The sequence below is a fragment of the Poecilia formosa genome, unplaced genomic scaffold (assembly GCF_000485575.1).
Source record: "Poecilia formosa unplaced genomic scaffold, Poecilia_formosa-5.1.2 Scaffold265, whole genome shotgun sequence".
Taxonomy (NCBI): Eukaryota; Metazoa; Chordata; class Actinopteri; order Cyprinodontiformes; family Poeciliidae; genus Poecilia; species Poecilia formosa.
In genome coordinates, this window is record NW_006800204.1 from 629,953 (window position 1) to 643,384 (window position 13,432).

A 13,432-nucleotide genomic window follows, 5' to 3' on the forward strand; every position below is an offset into this window, starting at 1 on the left:
CTTCACAAAATGCATTAATAATATTTCTTTAACACATGACAGAGACACGTTACCTCGTCAGTGATCCTCATGGCTCTGAGGATTACCCATAATACCTCGCTCTTTCTAGGGTGAATGCAATACAACTTTTTACCAGCAGATGGTGCATTTTAGCAGGATTTAACCTCAACCATTTTAACTATGTTACATGTGCTTCATTGGGAAAGTAACTCTGGCCTCTGATGACGTTCATCACTTCACCTCCATGTTTACAGCTTTCATCTGTACACGAAGCTTTTTCTTTATGATTTACACCAGAGGTCTCATTCTCGCGGCCCGCGGGCCAATTGTGCCCTGCAGGACGATGTCTGGTGGCCCCACCGTGATATGAAAGTATAATATTAGTGGGGCCCACAGGGTGAGCCGACCTCTAAAGTTAGTCCCCCCCGCCGTTCCTCGTCATGGCTGACATTCGGTGCTAGGCTAAGCTACACTGACTTCATGCACACTACGCTTGTAACAACAGTGTGGCGGAGATGGACCGGTCCGGTACCAGTTTCCCTTCCCTGCAGTCGCCATTCCGGTACTTTCTACCATTAACAAATGCCAGGATCAAACACAGAGAAAGGCGACAGTTACTGGGCTGCTCATCATCCGCCGCGCTGTTTGACAAGGAGAAGCGGTGATGACGTCACGCGTCGAGACGTTCTTCATACGTTGCTAGCTGCCTAAAGACTTCTATGAAACGTAGAACAAGAGCGACGTCAAGTGGAATAAACTAAACTTTGTCACACCCTCATCATGTCTTTGCCAAAGCCAAAGCCTGCAGTTCACGTATTGGAGAAATAATTAAATGTTGATGACATTTGAGGATATTTTTAAAATGTTTTTGTGGAATCCTTTATGCGGCCCAGCCTCACCCAGACTCTTTCTCCAGCGGCCCCCGGGTAAATCGAGTTTGAGACCCCTGATCTACATGGTCTTCTTCTTCTTCTTCTTCTTCTTCTTCTTCTTCTTCTTCTTCTTCTTCTTCTATTCTTTCTGCTTGCTGGTTCTCTGAAGTTTATTAACGGTTGCTTTAGAAACTTGAAGGAGGTTTAGCTCCACCTCCAGGATGTAGAAGAGGAGATAAATAAGAAGATCACTGATTCTCTCCTCATGGACAGACTGCTGGTTGGAATAGTGCCTCTCTGTTGGTATCAAGGATGGGGAATTCACAGAGTTCTGCTGTGTCAGGAGGGTACATTACTTTAGCTTTCACATTTCTAACCAGCCTGGAAACAAATTTCTTTGCTGTGTTTAGAAATGTATTAGCCAAGTTAATCCAAAGTAGATTATCATCTTGAAGAATAGGCTGGTTGTTGTTCAGTTGCTCGTTTCCTCCGGCTGTCGACCGGCCAATGGGTGAGAAATCAGCTAATCTGCTGTTCCTGAGTTCAACCACAGATGGCACTGTTGAACTTCTCTCTTTTGTGGAAACAATTGTCAGGACAGGAAACTGTGAGGCCTCTACCTTCATTAACTGGGTTTGTTATTAAATCCTGCAGAATCGCCTTGTTAGCATCTCTGTTAGCTCAGAGTTAGAGGGTTGGCCCCATTTATGCTCTGAGGTTTTGATATTTCTGTTTTGGCACGTCATGTTGTGACGCTTTATCAAGCTTCGCTGCGTTTCTGCTGCATGACTTTGACTTTACCTGAGGAATGTTTCAGACGATTTGTTGATCTGGTTGCATGATTGAAGGGATTTCATCCATCGTTGGTCCAGGTGCACCAGCGGTGGGCCAGCCGGGCGTGTGTGTGTGTGAACCAGGCTTTTGTAGTGAATTTACAGCAGCTTTCATCCTGAGCCATGACACACAGACCCGGAGAGGCTGACTGTCGTCAGCTTCTCCTGCTGCTGCTCATCTCTCCAGCTTTCATTCCGGCTCAGGCGTCACTTTCAGTCACACCTTCCTGTGTTCGGTGGAGTCAGTGTGTTTACTGATTGTTAGGATATTTAAGGAACTGTGTTCAAACTTCCGTTTTCCCTCAAACCAGCCAGACTTTCTCTCCTCCACGGTTGAATCGTTGCTGTTCTGGTTCTGGACGCTGCACAGCTGGAAGGATTCCTGTTCTTACTGTTTCACTGTTGGACAGCTGTTATGATGCATAACCATGGCAACAAGGTATTGTTTTTGCAGCTGGGAGAAGCTGATTATCATCCCCAAAGCCAAAAACATACCTGAACTTTGACCCCCAACCCCCGGAGGAGTTGAAAGGAGGCTTCATGGATGCAGAGCAGAGAGAAAAAGAGGAAGTTCAGTCCATCCCTTCCATCATTATTTCCTACTCCAACATCTCTGTGCTCAGCTGACTGATGGAGATCAGATACTTGGATAACAGGAGTGATGACCACATTTCATTTACTTTTAGATAGATAAAGTATTTTGGAATTGAATTGATCAGAATTTATCTAAATTTACTGTATTTACCCTCTTAGCTTAGCTTCCCTTAGCCTAGCTCACCTTGCTTTAGCTTAGCCTATTTCAATTTATTTAAACTGGTTCCAGCTTTACTATTTTTAGTTTTTCTTGGAATTATTTATCTTGTGTGTTTATATTGGTGAGTGATGCTGGCTTTCTCAAGTTGCACTTATTTTAGCTCATCTTAGCTTAGCTTAGATTTGATGCATGTTATCTCAGCTTGCCATTTTTTGTTTTATGAGGATAATCTCAGGTTAATATTTATTAAGGAGCTTTCTAAACTCTGTCATGAAAGTGAACATAATTCATAATTTCTCCATGGCAACCAACTGCGTAGCTGTAAAATTGTGTTTTGATTTAGTTAATCTTGCATCACAGATGAAGAACTGCAGATTAAATAAAGGCTGAGCAGAAGGTTTTCCTCTATGAACACCGCTGGGGTTCAGCAATGCAAGTTACAGTTCCAGGATTCCTGGAAGATTCCTGGAGGATTTCTGAAAAATTCCTGTAAGAATCCTGGAAGATTCCAGGTGGATCCCTGGAAGATTCCTGAAGGATTCCTGGAGGATTCCTGGAAGATTCCTGGAGAATTCCAGGTGGATTCCTGACAGATGATAGGTGCATGCTTGCCTCTTGGTCCTGCAACGCGGCCGTGTCTCCTGCTGCTCCCTGCAGTCTGAGGTCTGGTTTTGATTGAGGCTACATGATGTCAGGCCCACTTGGAATCTGAACCAACAACCATAATGGGCCTGTGTGTTTCTGAGTGTGTGTTTAGTAACAAAGCAGAATGCAAAGCAGGGAAAGCAGCTTCTCTTCCCCTACAGACTGGGTTTTCTTTTGAAGACGTTCTGGTTGTGGCGCGGCTGCCAGCGGGCTGAGATCACACCACCTGGTTCAGCTCCTCAGCAGACAAACTGCTGACTGACTGAGGGGGGATCGTTCGCTGACCTGCAGCCAAATGGGACAGGAAGTGGAGGGGGAGTCGTTCAGCCAGACGGAGGAAGGGGGAAGGGAGGGAAGACGTGGGGAGGTGGGACGGGATAAGAGGAGCGGGAGCAAATAAAACACAGAGCGACCCGTAAATACAGGAGAACCGTGAGGAAATGACAGGAGGAATACTTATGGAGTTTATGTGGAGATGTTTTATTAAAACCATGGCTGTCAGCGTCAACGCGATTCAGAAAAGTTTAACTTTTTAATATTACACAATTCAGATTAATCACATTACTTGTTTTGACCAAAAGCCCTGCAGAGGGTTAGGGGAAATGTCTTAGGCATGGATTAGGCATGAATGCAGTTACTAAACTGAATGGAAGTTTAGTTTGATGGAAACATAAAACTAAACTTGTGTGCGCGTGTATGTAATTAGAACCTAAAAACAATGTAAATACAGTAAATAAAGAATATAAAAGTTATTATATTTTATGTATTGATGTTTGTGTCACTTTATTTAGCAATCAGCTAGTAAGCCTGATCTTTGATCAATTGGTAGACCCTCCATCTTATTTGACAGTAATTTGACAGGAAGGGGGCAAAGAAACAGAGGTTCGGAATCAAACTCAGCCCCATTGACGTCTTTATCCTCTGTTTGCTCTAACTACAGTGTTTTTAAAGTGAAATTCAGCCTGACTTCCCCAGTTTGACTCTTCTCTCATCTTTTCACTGTGTTTGTGACTTTGCATTGCTGACCGCGGTACAAGACTGCATGACATTCTGCTAACCCTACCCAGTACTAGTCTGTTTCTAACCCGACCTGGACTGTCAGAACCCAGCAGACCTGCAAAAAAGTGAGGACCGGGAAAAGGTCCTCGTTTCCCACAATGTCCTCAATTTGTGGGTGAGAGTGGTGAAAGTAGTTCTCTTTATGCAGTATATACAAGTACACACACACAGAGACACACACACAGTTGTGTTTTTGTATCTTGTGGGAACTTTACATTGACTTCCATTAATTTTCTTCAACCCTTCTAACCCCAACCCTAACCCTACGTCAATTCACACATTAGTCCTAAACCTAACCTCTAACCCAAAAACAGCAAAATCAAAATGTCCCCATAAGGAGAAGTGGTCCCCACAACCCCACATTGTAGACAGAGATGGGTCCCCACAGGCATATAAAAACAGACACACACACACACACACACACCCTGTGTTCTTGTTTTCAAATTTAGGAAGGAATCTTGGAAACTTCATGTTTTCCAACAAAGTGAGTTTCTTTCCAACAATCCTGCAGAAGCAAACACCAACAGCATTAGCTTAAATTTCCTGTTTATTATTATTTTTCTGCTGGGATTTGAACTAACAACCTTTGAAGGACTCTGGACACTTTCATGGTGTTTTAGTACGAGTCGTTCTTTACGCTCTACTTCTGAGGAACAGCAGTGGGGTTTCCTGGGTTTCCCAGTTCCACCAGTACCCCCAGTTAGACCAGCTGGTCAGAGCTATGCTGAGTTTTACTAATTTCTACTGACTCATTGCAAACTCAACCAGAAACAGGAAGTGACATCATCTCCAGTTTGTTCTTGTAATAAAAGTAAATGTTATCAGAAAATATTTTATTTTCCAGTCTTAAAGATTTCTGACTGATGCATAAAATCCTCCACAGGGAGTCTGGTTCTTCAGATGTTCGGTTCTTTGGTTCTGTAGTTAATTAGTTCTTCGGTTCTTCGGTGCTCTGGTTCTCCAGTTCTCCTGTTGTCTGGTTCTTCAGTTCTTCGGGTCTTTGGTTCTTCAGATCTCTGGTTCCTTGCCTCCTGACTCAGGTCCGATCCTCCATCTTTCCTCCGTTTCTCCTTCCTGCCTGTTTCTCTTCATGTAAATCTTCCTCTGGTTTCCTGTTGCTCTGATTTGTTGCTGCGGCTCAGAGCAACCCGACCTGAAAAAGAACCATGAGCTTTGTCCGAGCTGCTTCTGCTGCTGCAGCTCCAGCAGAGAGGAAGATGAAGATGATGAAGGTGTGACTGTGTCTCTTCAGGATTACCTGGGCTGCATCATCGACTGCGGCGCTCTGCCGCTGAAACCAGAGCAGGTCAGCTCTCTGTTCTGCAACATCGAGGATATCTACGAATTCAACAGGTGGGTCATCTTCCTCACCGCTCCTCTTCCTCACTGTTAGCATGCTAACTATCTAGCTAACTATCTAACAGTTAGCAAATTTAGTTTGAAGCTAAATATTGTTAGCAAGGTGAATATTTAGCCATGAATTAAATATTTAGTTCTAAACTGACACATGATGAATGGGTGAATAAGATGGTGAAAATGAAAGATGAACCCCATTTATGTTATGACAGAGTAAACCAAATTATTGCTGTTAATCTTTGACTATGTAACTTTAAGAAGACGTCATCCTTCAGTCCAACTTTCCCTTCATTAGATTCTGGAGAGATTTCCATATTTTTCTGCTCATTTTTAAAGAAAACTGAAACTATGACTGCATCAGTGTGGAAATAATCTGGTAATGATGATGAAATAATTTGGTCTGATGAATCATTTTGAACTGACCGTACTCTGTGTGTGTGTGTGCGTGCGTGTGCACGCGTGCGAGAGTGAGAGAGCCTGAGAAGGAAGCTGGTAAAAAATGTCACACACCTCCTCCTCCCTGCTTTCCCTGCTTTCACACTTTCTTTGTGTCGACTCCAACACACTCTCACACAGCAACAATGTCACACACACACACACACACACACACACGCGCACACACACACACACACACACACACACACACACACAGTTTTCATTCCATTCAGCTTCCTGCCGCCGGTTCTCATGGGAAATATTGTCTGAGAAACAGAGAAAGGCTCCTTATTTGACTCTGAACTGCAGCAGTTATAAAGTTAATATGTTTATAACAACCATCACAACACACACTCACACACACTCACACTGTACCAGATGGGCAGACATAACAGAGCCAGAAAGGCTACCTCATCCAGCATAGTTCAAACATGACAGCACTCAGCTCTGTATGGAAAGCCAGAAGTGTCGACATTCTATTTTTATGTATTAGTGTCAACTAGGGCTGAAACGATTCCCCAAATGATTCGAGTTCCTCGATTATTAAAATTCCTCAAGGAAAATGTACCTGCCTCGAAGCTTCATTAATTTATATTTTATTATTTAGCACGCCGTGTTTCATCCGGAACATTACTTGCATTGCGCGGAGCTCTGACTTCTGCCTCTGAGTTGTTGACAAAAGCTAAGTGTTAGCGGCATAACGTCCAATCTTCAAGTTCGGCCCGTGAGGATTTTATGCTAATGATTCACGGCTCCATGCTAACGACTCACGGCTGACAGCTAAGTGTCAAATAAACACAACTCAGTTAATTTAAAACAATGCTAACCATCTAATCATTTCCAGATCAATGAGTGAAGGTAGTTATTCTGATTTTATGCATGTAGATTCCAACGGTAGCTCTGGCAGCATGAACACAGACGGCGCTAACTGCTACATTGGCATGTAAACACCATTTCATTTCATTACTACGGTTTATTTCTAAACATCGAGTAACTCATTGAGGTCTGTTACGTCAGCCATAGTAACAGTTGGGTTGTCAGAGGACAGGTCTACTTCAGCAAGGGGGCGGGGCCAGTATCATGTCAATTTCTAGAAAGACTCGTTTGTCTCTGAGGTGGTTACCATGGAAACAATAAAAACATATTTACATGGATTAAATCACAAGCAGGTGATCTGGAACAACTTGATTATTTTTAAAAACTTCAAAATGGAACAGATTAGACAGAGATTTAGGTTTGGACTTTGAATAGGCCATCCCATAATATCGTTGGCTGCATGTTCAGGCTGGAAAGTGAACTCTGACTTCTGTCTCAGCTTTTCTGCTGGTTTTATCCCGCCCATCTTCCAATCAGCTGTCCCACAGCATGATGCTGCCACCACCACGTTTTGCTGAGGGGGTGACAAAGATCCTCTGTAGTTCTCTGATCTTCTTCCACTTGGTGACAAACTTCAATCACAACTTTTTACCGGTTTCTTTTCTACTTCTGTGAAAGTTTAGAACATACCAATCAGAAGCCAGGAAATCTGTGGGAGTGAAAGGCACGAGATCATTTGACCTGCTCTCTGTTAGCAAACACAGCGCCCCTTCTGACGGCGCCCTGGGCAACCGCCCATGACCCTCATATCCACAGAGACGCTCCATGCAGACTCTTCCTCCTCTTTAGCAGCATCTCAGATTCCTCCCAGTCAGCTGCTGTTAATCTGTGTTAAATGGTCTGTGAGGAAGAGGAGCAAAGTGTTTGCTTTGGCCCCCGGCTCCCAGAGGGCAGGGGGTCAATAGAGGTCAGAGGTCAGCAGTCCCAGAGGTGGTTCTGTTTACGTAGCGGCTAACAGTCCTGAGGAATGGGAAGGTGATGAAAGCGTACAGCCGGGTTAGGGGTGTAGTCAAAGTTTCTACACCTCTGGTTTTGATTGGACCGATTCCCAAACCGAAGGTTCTGTTGGTTCTGATGGTTCTGATGGTTTTGAGGGTTCTGATGGTTCTGATGGTTCTGTTGGTTCTGATGGTTCTGATGGTTCTGATGGTTCTGTTGGTTCTGATGGTTCTGTTGGTTCTGATGGTTCTGATGGTTCTGATGGTTCTGTTGGTTCTGTTGGTTCTGTTGGTTCTGATGGTTCTGATGGTTCCACCGGGCCGCGCTCACAGATCCGTTTGTTCCAGAGGAACTTGGCCCTTCTGGCTTCCCGTACAGCGATCTGAGCGCTGTCCCGGTCCGGACGGTTTGGACCTCGCAGACCCGGTGGAGTCAGATAAATAGTTTCTCTGCTGCTTCGTTTTCGCTCTCAGCTCATTTGCATCCCTCTGCTCTTCATCCTCCTCCTCTTCCTCTGTGGTCTCTGCATTAAAAGGAAAACAGCAGAACCGCAGTCCAGTAATGAGACGAGGTCCGCCGGCCGCAAGAGGAGGCCTGACGCCGGGGGGGGACGAGGAGGGCGGAGGAGGGGGATGAAGAAGATGAGGAGGAGGAAGATGAGGAAGATGAGGAGGAGGAAGATGAGGGGGATGAAGGATGATGCCCAGCCTCCCTCGTCTTTCTGTCTTCTTCTCGTTGTTTGCCATGTGACCCGTTCGGTTCCGGTCCGACTCGAAGCTTCGCTTTCAGTCCGTTCAGATTATTTATAGCGAGTCAGCAAACAGGTCCGATTCCTTCACTCTAATAATAATGGCCGCCCTCAGATTGGATTACATGTTGTCTAATCCGAGTCAGATTATTAACGCTGAGCTGAGAGTCTGCTGCAGTATTTTTGTTCAGTATGTATTTCTATAACTTGTTTATAGAGTACTACCTCAAAAATATAAGCTTCATTATAGTTTTTATTTTTAAGAGCTTAAAAACGTGTAAATTTATTAAATGCATCCTGCTTTTACTGAGCTAACTTTAGCTCTAGCTTGTTAGCTTACCACGTCTTTACTGAGAAGTTTTTCTTATTTTACCTTGGTTTAGGCCTACTTCATTTTTTCTCAGTACAGTTTATCTTTTAGCTTATTTTCAATGTTAGTTTGAAGATTTTAGTTTAACTTCAAGCTGTTTATTTTACTGTGGCTTTATGTGCTTTATTTTTGCTTAATAAATCTTGTACTTGCCTTCGCTTAGCTTGCTTTGGATTAGCTTAGTAGCTCACGTAGCCTAGCACAGCTGAAATTACATTAGTTTGGCTTGCTTAGTAGCTTAATAACATTTATTTTACAGTAGCCAAGCATACAATAGCTTAATGTGGCAGTTTTCTTTTACCATATTTTTTCAAACTTTTAATGAATCTTGCTTTACCTCAGCCTAAATTCGACAAATAGCATGTGAGCTAGGCTGCATCATCAACGAGTGAAAACTAAGGGAAACTTTTGGTGTTGAGGGATTCTTTGGTTACTGTGACGTAGAATGTCAGTACTTCATATCTTTATGCTGCTGAAATCCAGTTTAGTTGGTTTTGGAGGCTGAAGCTAACACTTAATCTGACAGGAACTGAAATGTTTCTAGAAAGAGAGATGGATAGAAAAGTGATACAATCTAACCAGCATCATACTGGTTTTATGTGTCTTTCTCTAATGATCTGGCCATGGTAGAGGTTGATATAATTTGCAGTGGCGAGTGGGCCAGCCTGTGTTTGTTGATCCTGACAACACCTCAGTGAAATAAACCCTTAAGCCTAAAAAATAACTCCTTTCTGCCCAAATCTCGCACAGTTTCCTAGAGAGTGAAAGAGCCATCATTAGCTGTGTAGGAATAAAAATGAAGCTGATTCCTCTGGGAGTCTGAGAGCTTTTCACCGTCCTGTCTCTTTAAAATAACACTGACTGCGTTCAGAGCAGCTCAACAATATGTTTTATCATAACTCACTTTGCTTTCTTCACTGACTGGTTGCCATCTAAAATCTCTCAGGGTTTCTGAAAAATTACAACATTATGAAGTATATGGCTGCACATAAATTTTATGAACACTTAATGTGGAGTTCATGCAGGCGGAGCGTGCCAAGCTTATGCTAGTGCTTTTTCCTGCCTGACCTCGTTTCAGAAACATGTGTCGTCTAACCGTGTCGGGTTCTGCAGCCGGGGAAGGAGTCCTCACATCAAACCTTCAAAACTACAGGCGGACGCGAGAAACCAGCAGTTTCTCTGGAATGTTTTGACTTGCCGTTCAGTTTAATTTCTCCTGGATTGCTGAAGGCTCCTTTGCAGGGGTGAAGACTCATATTTAACACATAAACCACAAAATCTTCATAATAGGTCATTGAAAAGTCAAACACCAGAACTGTATTCACGGGCATTTAATCAACTAGATCAGCAGTGAAGGATGTTTAAGAGGACAAATGGGAATGCTGTGATCCATGAGAACATTCCCTGGATCTGCAGATTGCGACCATGCAGTCACATCTGCATCGCTCTGCCACCTGAGGCCATCGTTAGTTTGGGAACAGATGGGACTCCAAGTTCTGCAGCTTTAATACCAGACTTCCTCTGATCCATTTGGACCGGCTGGTGTGACTGGTTTCTCATGACTGGCAGAACTGTGGGTTCGTTTTCCAGTCTAGAGCCAAACTCCATCTGTTGGTGATCATCGGATCTAATCTGATGAGGACAGAATACCTCTAGCAGAGGAACTTCATCCTTACGAGAGCATTTATAAGGCTTGATTCATGGTCCAAATTTCTAACAATATTTTTTAAAATCTGTTGCTTGCTTTGGTTTTAGTGCCATTTGTAGGCTGTATGATTTCTAAGTAACCAGAGGAATCTGGGAGGAAAGGAAGATGGGCTACGGATCAGAAGTTGACCAGAACTAGAATAAGCCCAGGCTGCAATTTATCTAAACCACTAGCAGCAGAGCTAATTTTTAATTTGGCGATTTTGCTAACTTTGAAAATGTTTACCTTTCCCTAAATCAATTTTCCAGATAAATTCTAATGTGCTAATTTCCAGATAGATGTTTAATGATAAATTTGATCCTCTTGAGGGCGATAAACCATGATGTTTATCATGACACATGGTGGGTAGCAACATGGTTAAATTTAACATTGGTTAAATTTAACATTTTAGCATTAGCTTCCGCTATGTTCAGTGTTGGTATATCGTTAGCAGAACTATTATTTTTGATTAGCACTGTAGAGTTAGCACAGCAAACCTTTTAGTTAGCTGCCAGCAGCGACACCCAACAAGATCCAGAATGATTTAGTTATTAGCAGATTGATGTGGCAATATGAAATAATCAGTCCACTTCTATGGAAAAGGGGGACTTTTTGTTATTAGGTTATTATTAGAGCCACTCCCTAAAGGTTTAATTGAGTAAAAAAAGTGTAAACAAATAAAACGTAAACTTCAGATTTCTGTAGACCGATCAGGGAAAATGTGTTAAGTATTCAGAAAAGAAGAAAATGTTTAGAATATTTTCTCAGCTCATTATAGGTCAAACCTTCAGCAGCCAGCGTACCGGGTCTGCGTTTGAAATAATCTGGATCTCCAGGCAGAACAGAACAGTCAAAGTAAGGCTGTTTACTTCCTCAGAACCCGTTCGGTTTCTGTTCCATCGCTTCACCAACAATTGTAGGATTCCAGAAAGGATCATTTCATTGACACAGGTATTTAGGTTTTTTGTGATCACTACAGTATCATCAGCATATGGATGAAATTTGAGACCATGATGGGAGGTAATTTGAGGCAGCAGGATCCTGTGATAAAGAGGATTGATCCGAGTACACAACCTTGAGGCGCTCCCTGGCTGTCCAGACTGGCAGAGTTTGAGGTTTGGCCCATTTGTTTTGTACATTTTTCGGTTTGTACTCAACTTTTGCCACCAAGAACTTTGCTCCTAATGCTCAAACAAACATTCCCACAAGATTACTCCCATATGCGCTGCCTCTGACTCCTAATCCAATGTGATGTATAAACTGGTAACTGTTTGACTAAAAACAGACATGTAAGGACAAATATGATGCAATATTTTGTAAAATCCAAAATATCAAATCCAAGCAAAGTCTATTAAGGATGATTATTGTCATATTTAAGCTCTTTAAACTTTAAAGATGATGTTTAAAACCAAGACCAGCTGCTCTGCAGGGTTTAAACCCAAACGTTCAGCCTCAGAAAGAGCTGCTTGGCTGGTTTCCATTGGACTGGTTCTGGGACTAATGACAGAGAATTTCAGCTGTAGTAGTGGCTCTTACACACATCTGTGTCTCATAAAGAGTGTGTAGCAGATATATGAAGGCCACAGAAGAAACAGGAGAGTCAGAGCTCCCAGATAGAGGAGGGGAATGTGCTTGGACTTGGCAGGTTGCGGGGATGACGCTGAGGACGGACTGTGGGAACAGATCTCAGGCTGAAGGTCTGCCAGCTGTTCCAGGTCCGTTCAGTGTCACGTTAACTCTCCAGAGGAAACGCAGCGACCCTGTTCGTCTGTTCTCTCCATAACTGAAATGCACAACAATGAATAATATTGACTGTTAGATGTTTTCTGAGGCTCCAAATAAACCAGACTGACCTCTGACCGGCTTTTACTTCACTGCTTTGGGTTGTTTCCATCCCTGGGGTCTGAAAGCTGCATAGCTTCATGTTAAAAGTCAGAACTGGGTGTCAAAACTAAATATATGAGGACTGCAACAGAAACGGGTCCAATTCAAGGGCCAGACTTGCACAATATTTATTTTAATAAGGAAGAAACTAAAAGGTGAGAATCATTCCAGGCTGGTTATACACTTCTTCTAATCCGCTCACAGCAGAGCTAATTTTTAATTTAGCCCTTTTGCAAACTTTGAAAATGCTTTAGCACACTTAGCTTCTCCTAAACTAGTTTTTATTGATTAATTCCAAGATACTGATTTACTTGGCTATTTTGTAAACTTTCATTTGAATAAAGTTTGACATCTGTGCTGAAGTTTTAGTTATCAACTGTTAAGAATCTTCAAGTAGTTAGATGTTTATATTCATGCTCTTATTTTGAAGGGGGTGAAGATTGTTTATGCCATCATTTCATTTCCTCTCCTAATTTCCTCTATCTTCTTTTTTCCCCAAAAATTTTATTTCAATCTACAAACATAAATAAAATAAAACAGAGAAGAAAATGTAGACATAAATACAATAAGTGTTAGAGAATATGCAAATTATGTCAAAATGAAACCAGAGGTTTGTCTTTCAAAGGCAGACATAATTTGATTGAAGTTAGCGATTAGCATTAGCTTCTGTTAAATACCATGTGGGTATAATGTGTTAGCATTAGCTTCTGCTGGTGGAACTATATGTTTATGATTAATGATTAATACTTTATGGTTAGCACAGCTAGCATTTCAGTTATCTGTTCTCGTTATATAAACTCTGATGTCCAGAATGTCTCCAACTTTTACTGAAACATTTCATGATTATTAAACACAGAAATGACTCCTGATCAGTTAACAAGATCACCTATTATTATTATTATTATTATTATTGTTATTGTTATTATTATTATTATTATTATTATTATTATTATTATTATTATTATTATTATTGT

At 42.2% G+C, this 13,432-nt stretch overlaps 2 protein-coding genes across 7 annotated transcripts in view; one reads left to right on the forward strand and one right to left on the reverse strand.

Annotated features, from left to right (window-relative positions):
- LOC107838500 (uncharacterized) overlaps positions 1–194 on the reverse strand; it is a 2,600-nt gene extending 2,406 nt beyond the window's left edge. The window contains exon 1 of the mRNA XM_016681001.1: positions 54–194. The gene's annotated coding sequence lies outside the window, so the exon portion shown is untranslated. The remainder of the gene's footprint in view (positions 1–53) is intronic.
- The window catches only part of plekhg2 (pleckstrin homology domain containing, family G (with RhoGef domain) member 2), a 77,089-nt gene that overhangs the window by 43,064 nt on the left and 20,593 nt on the right, over positions 1–13,432 (forward strand). For all 6 annotated transcript variants that reach the window (XM_016680996.1, XM_007570688.2, XM_016680998.1 and 3 more), the window contains one exon: positions 5,416–5,516. In XM_016680996.1, coding sequence (XP_016536482.1) covers positions 5,416–5,516 — 101 coding nt within the window. The remainder of the gene's footprint in view (positions 1–5,415; positions 5,517–13,432) is intronic.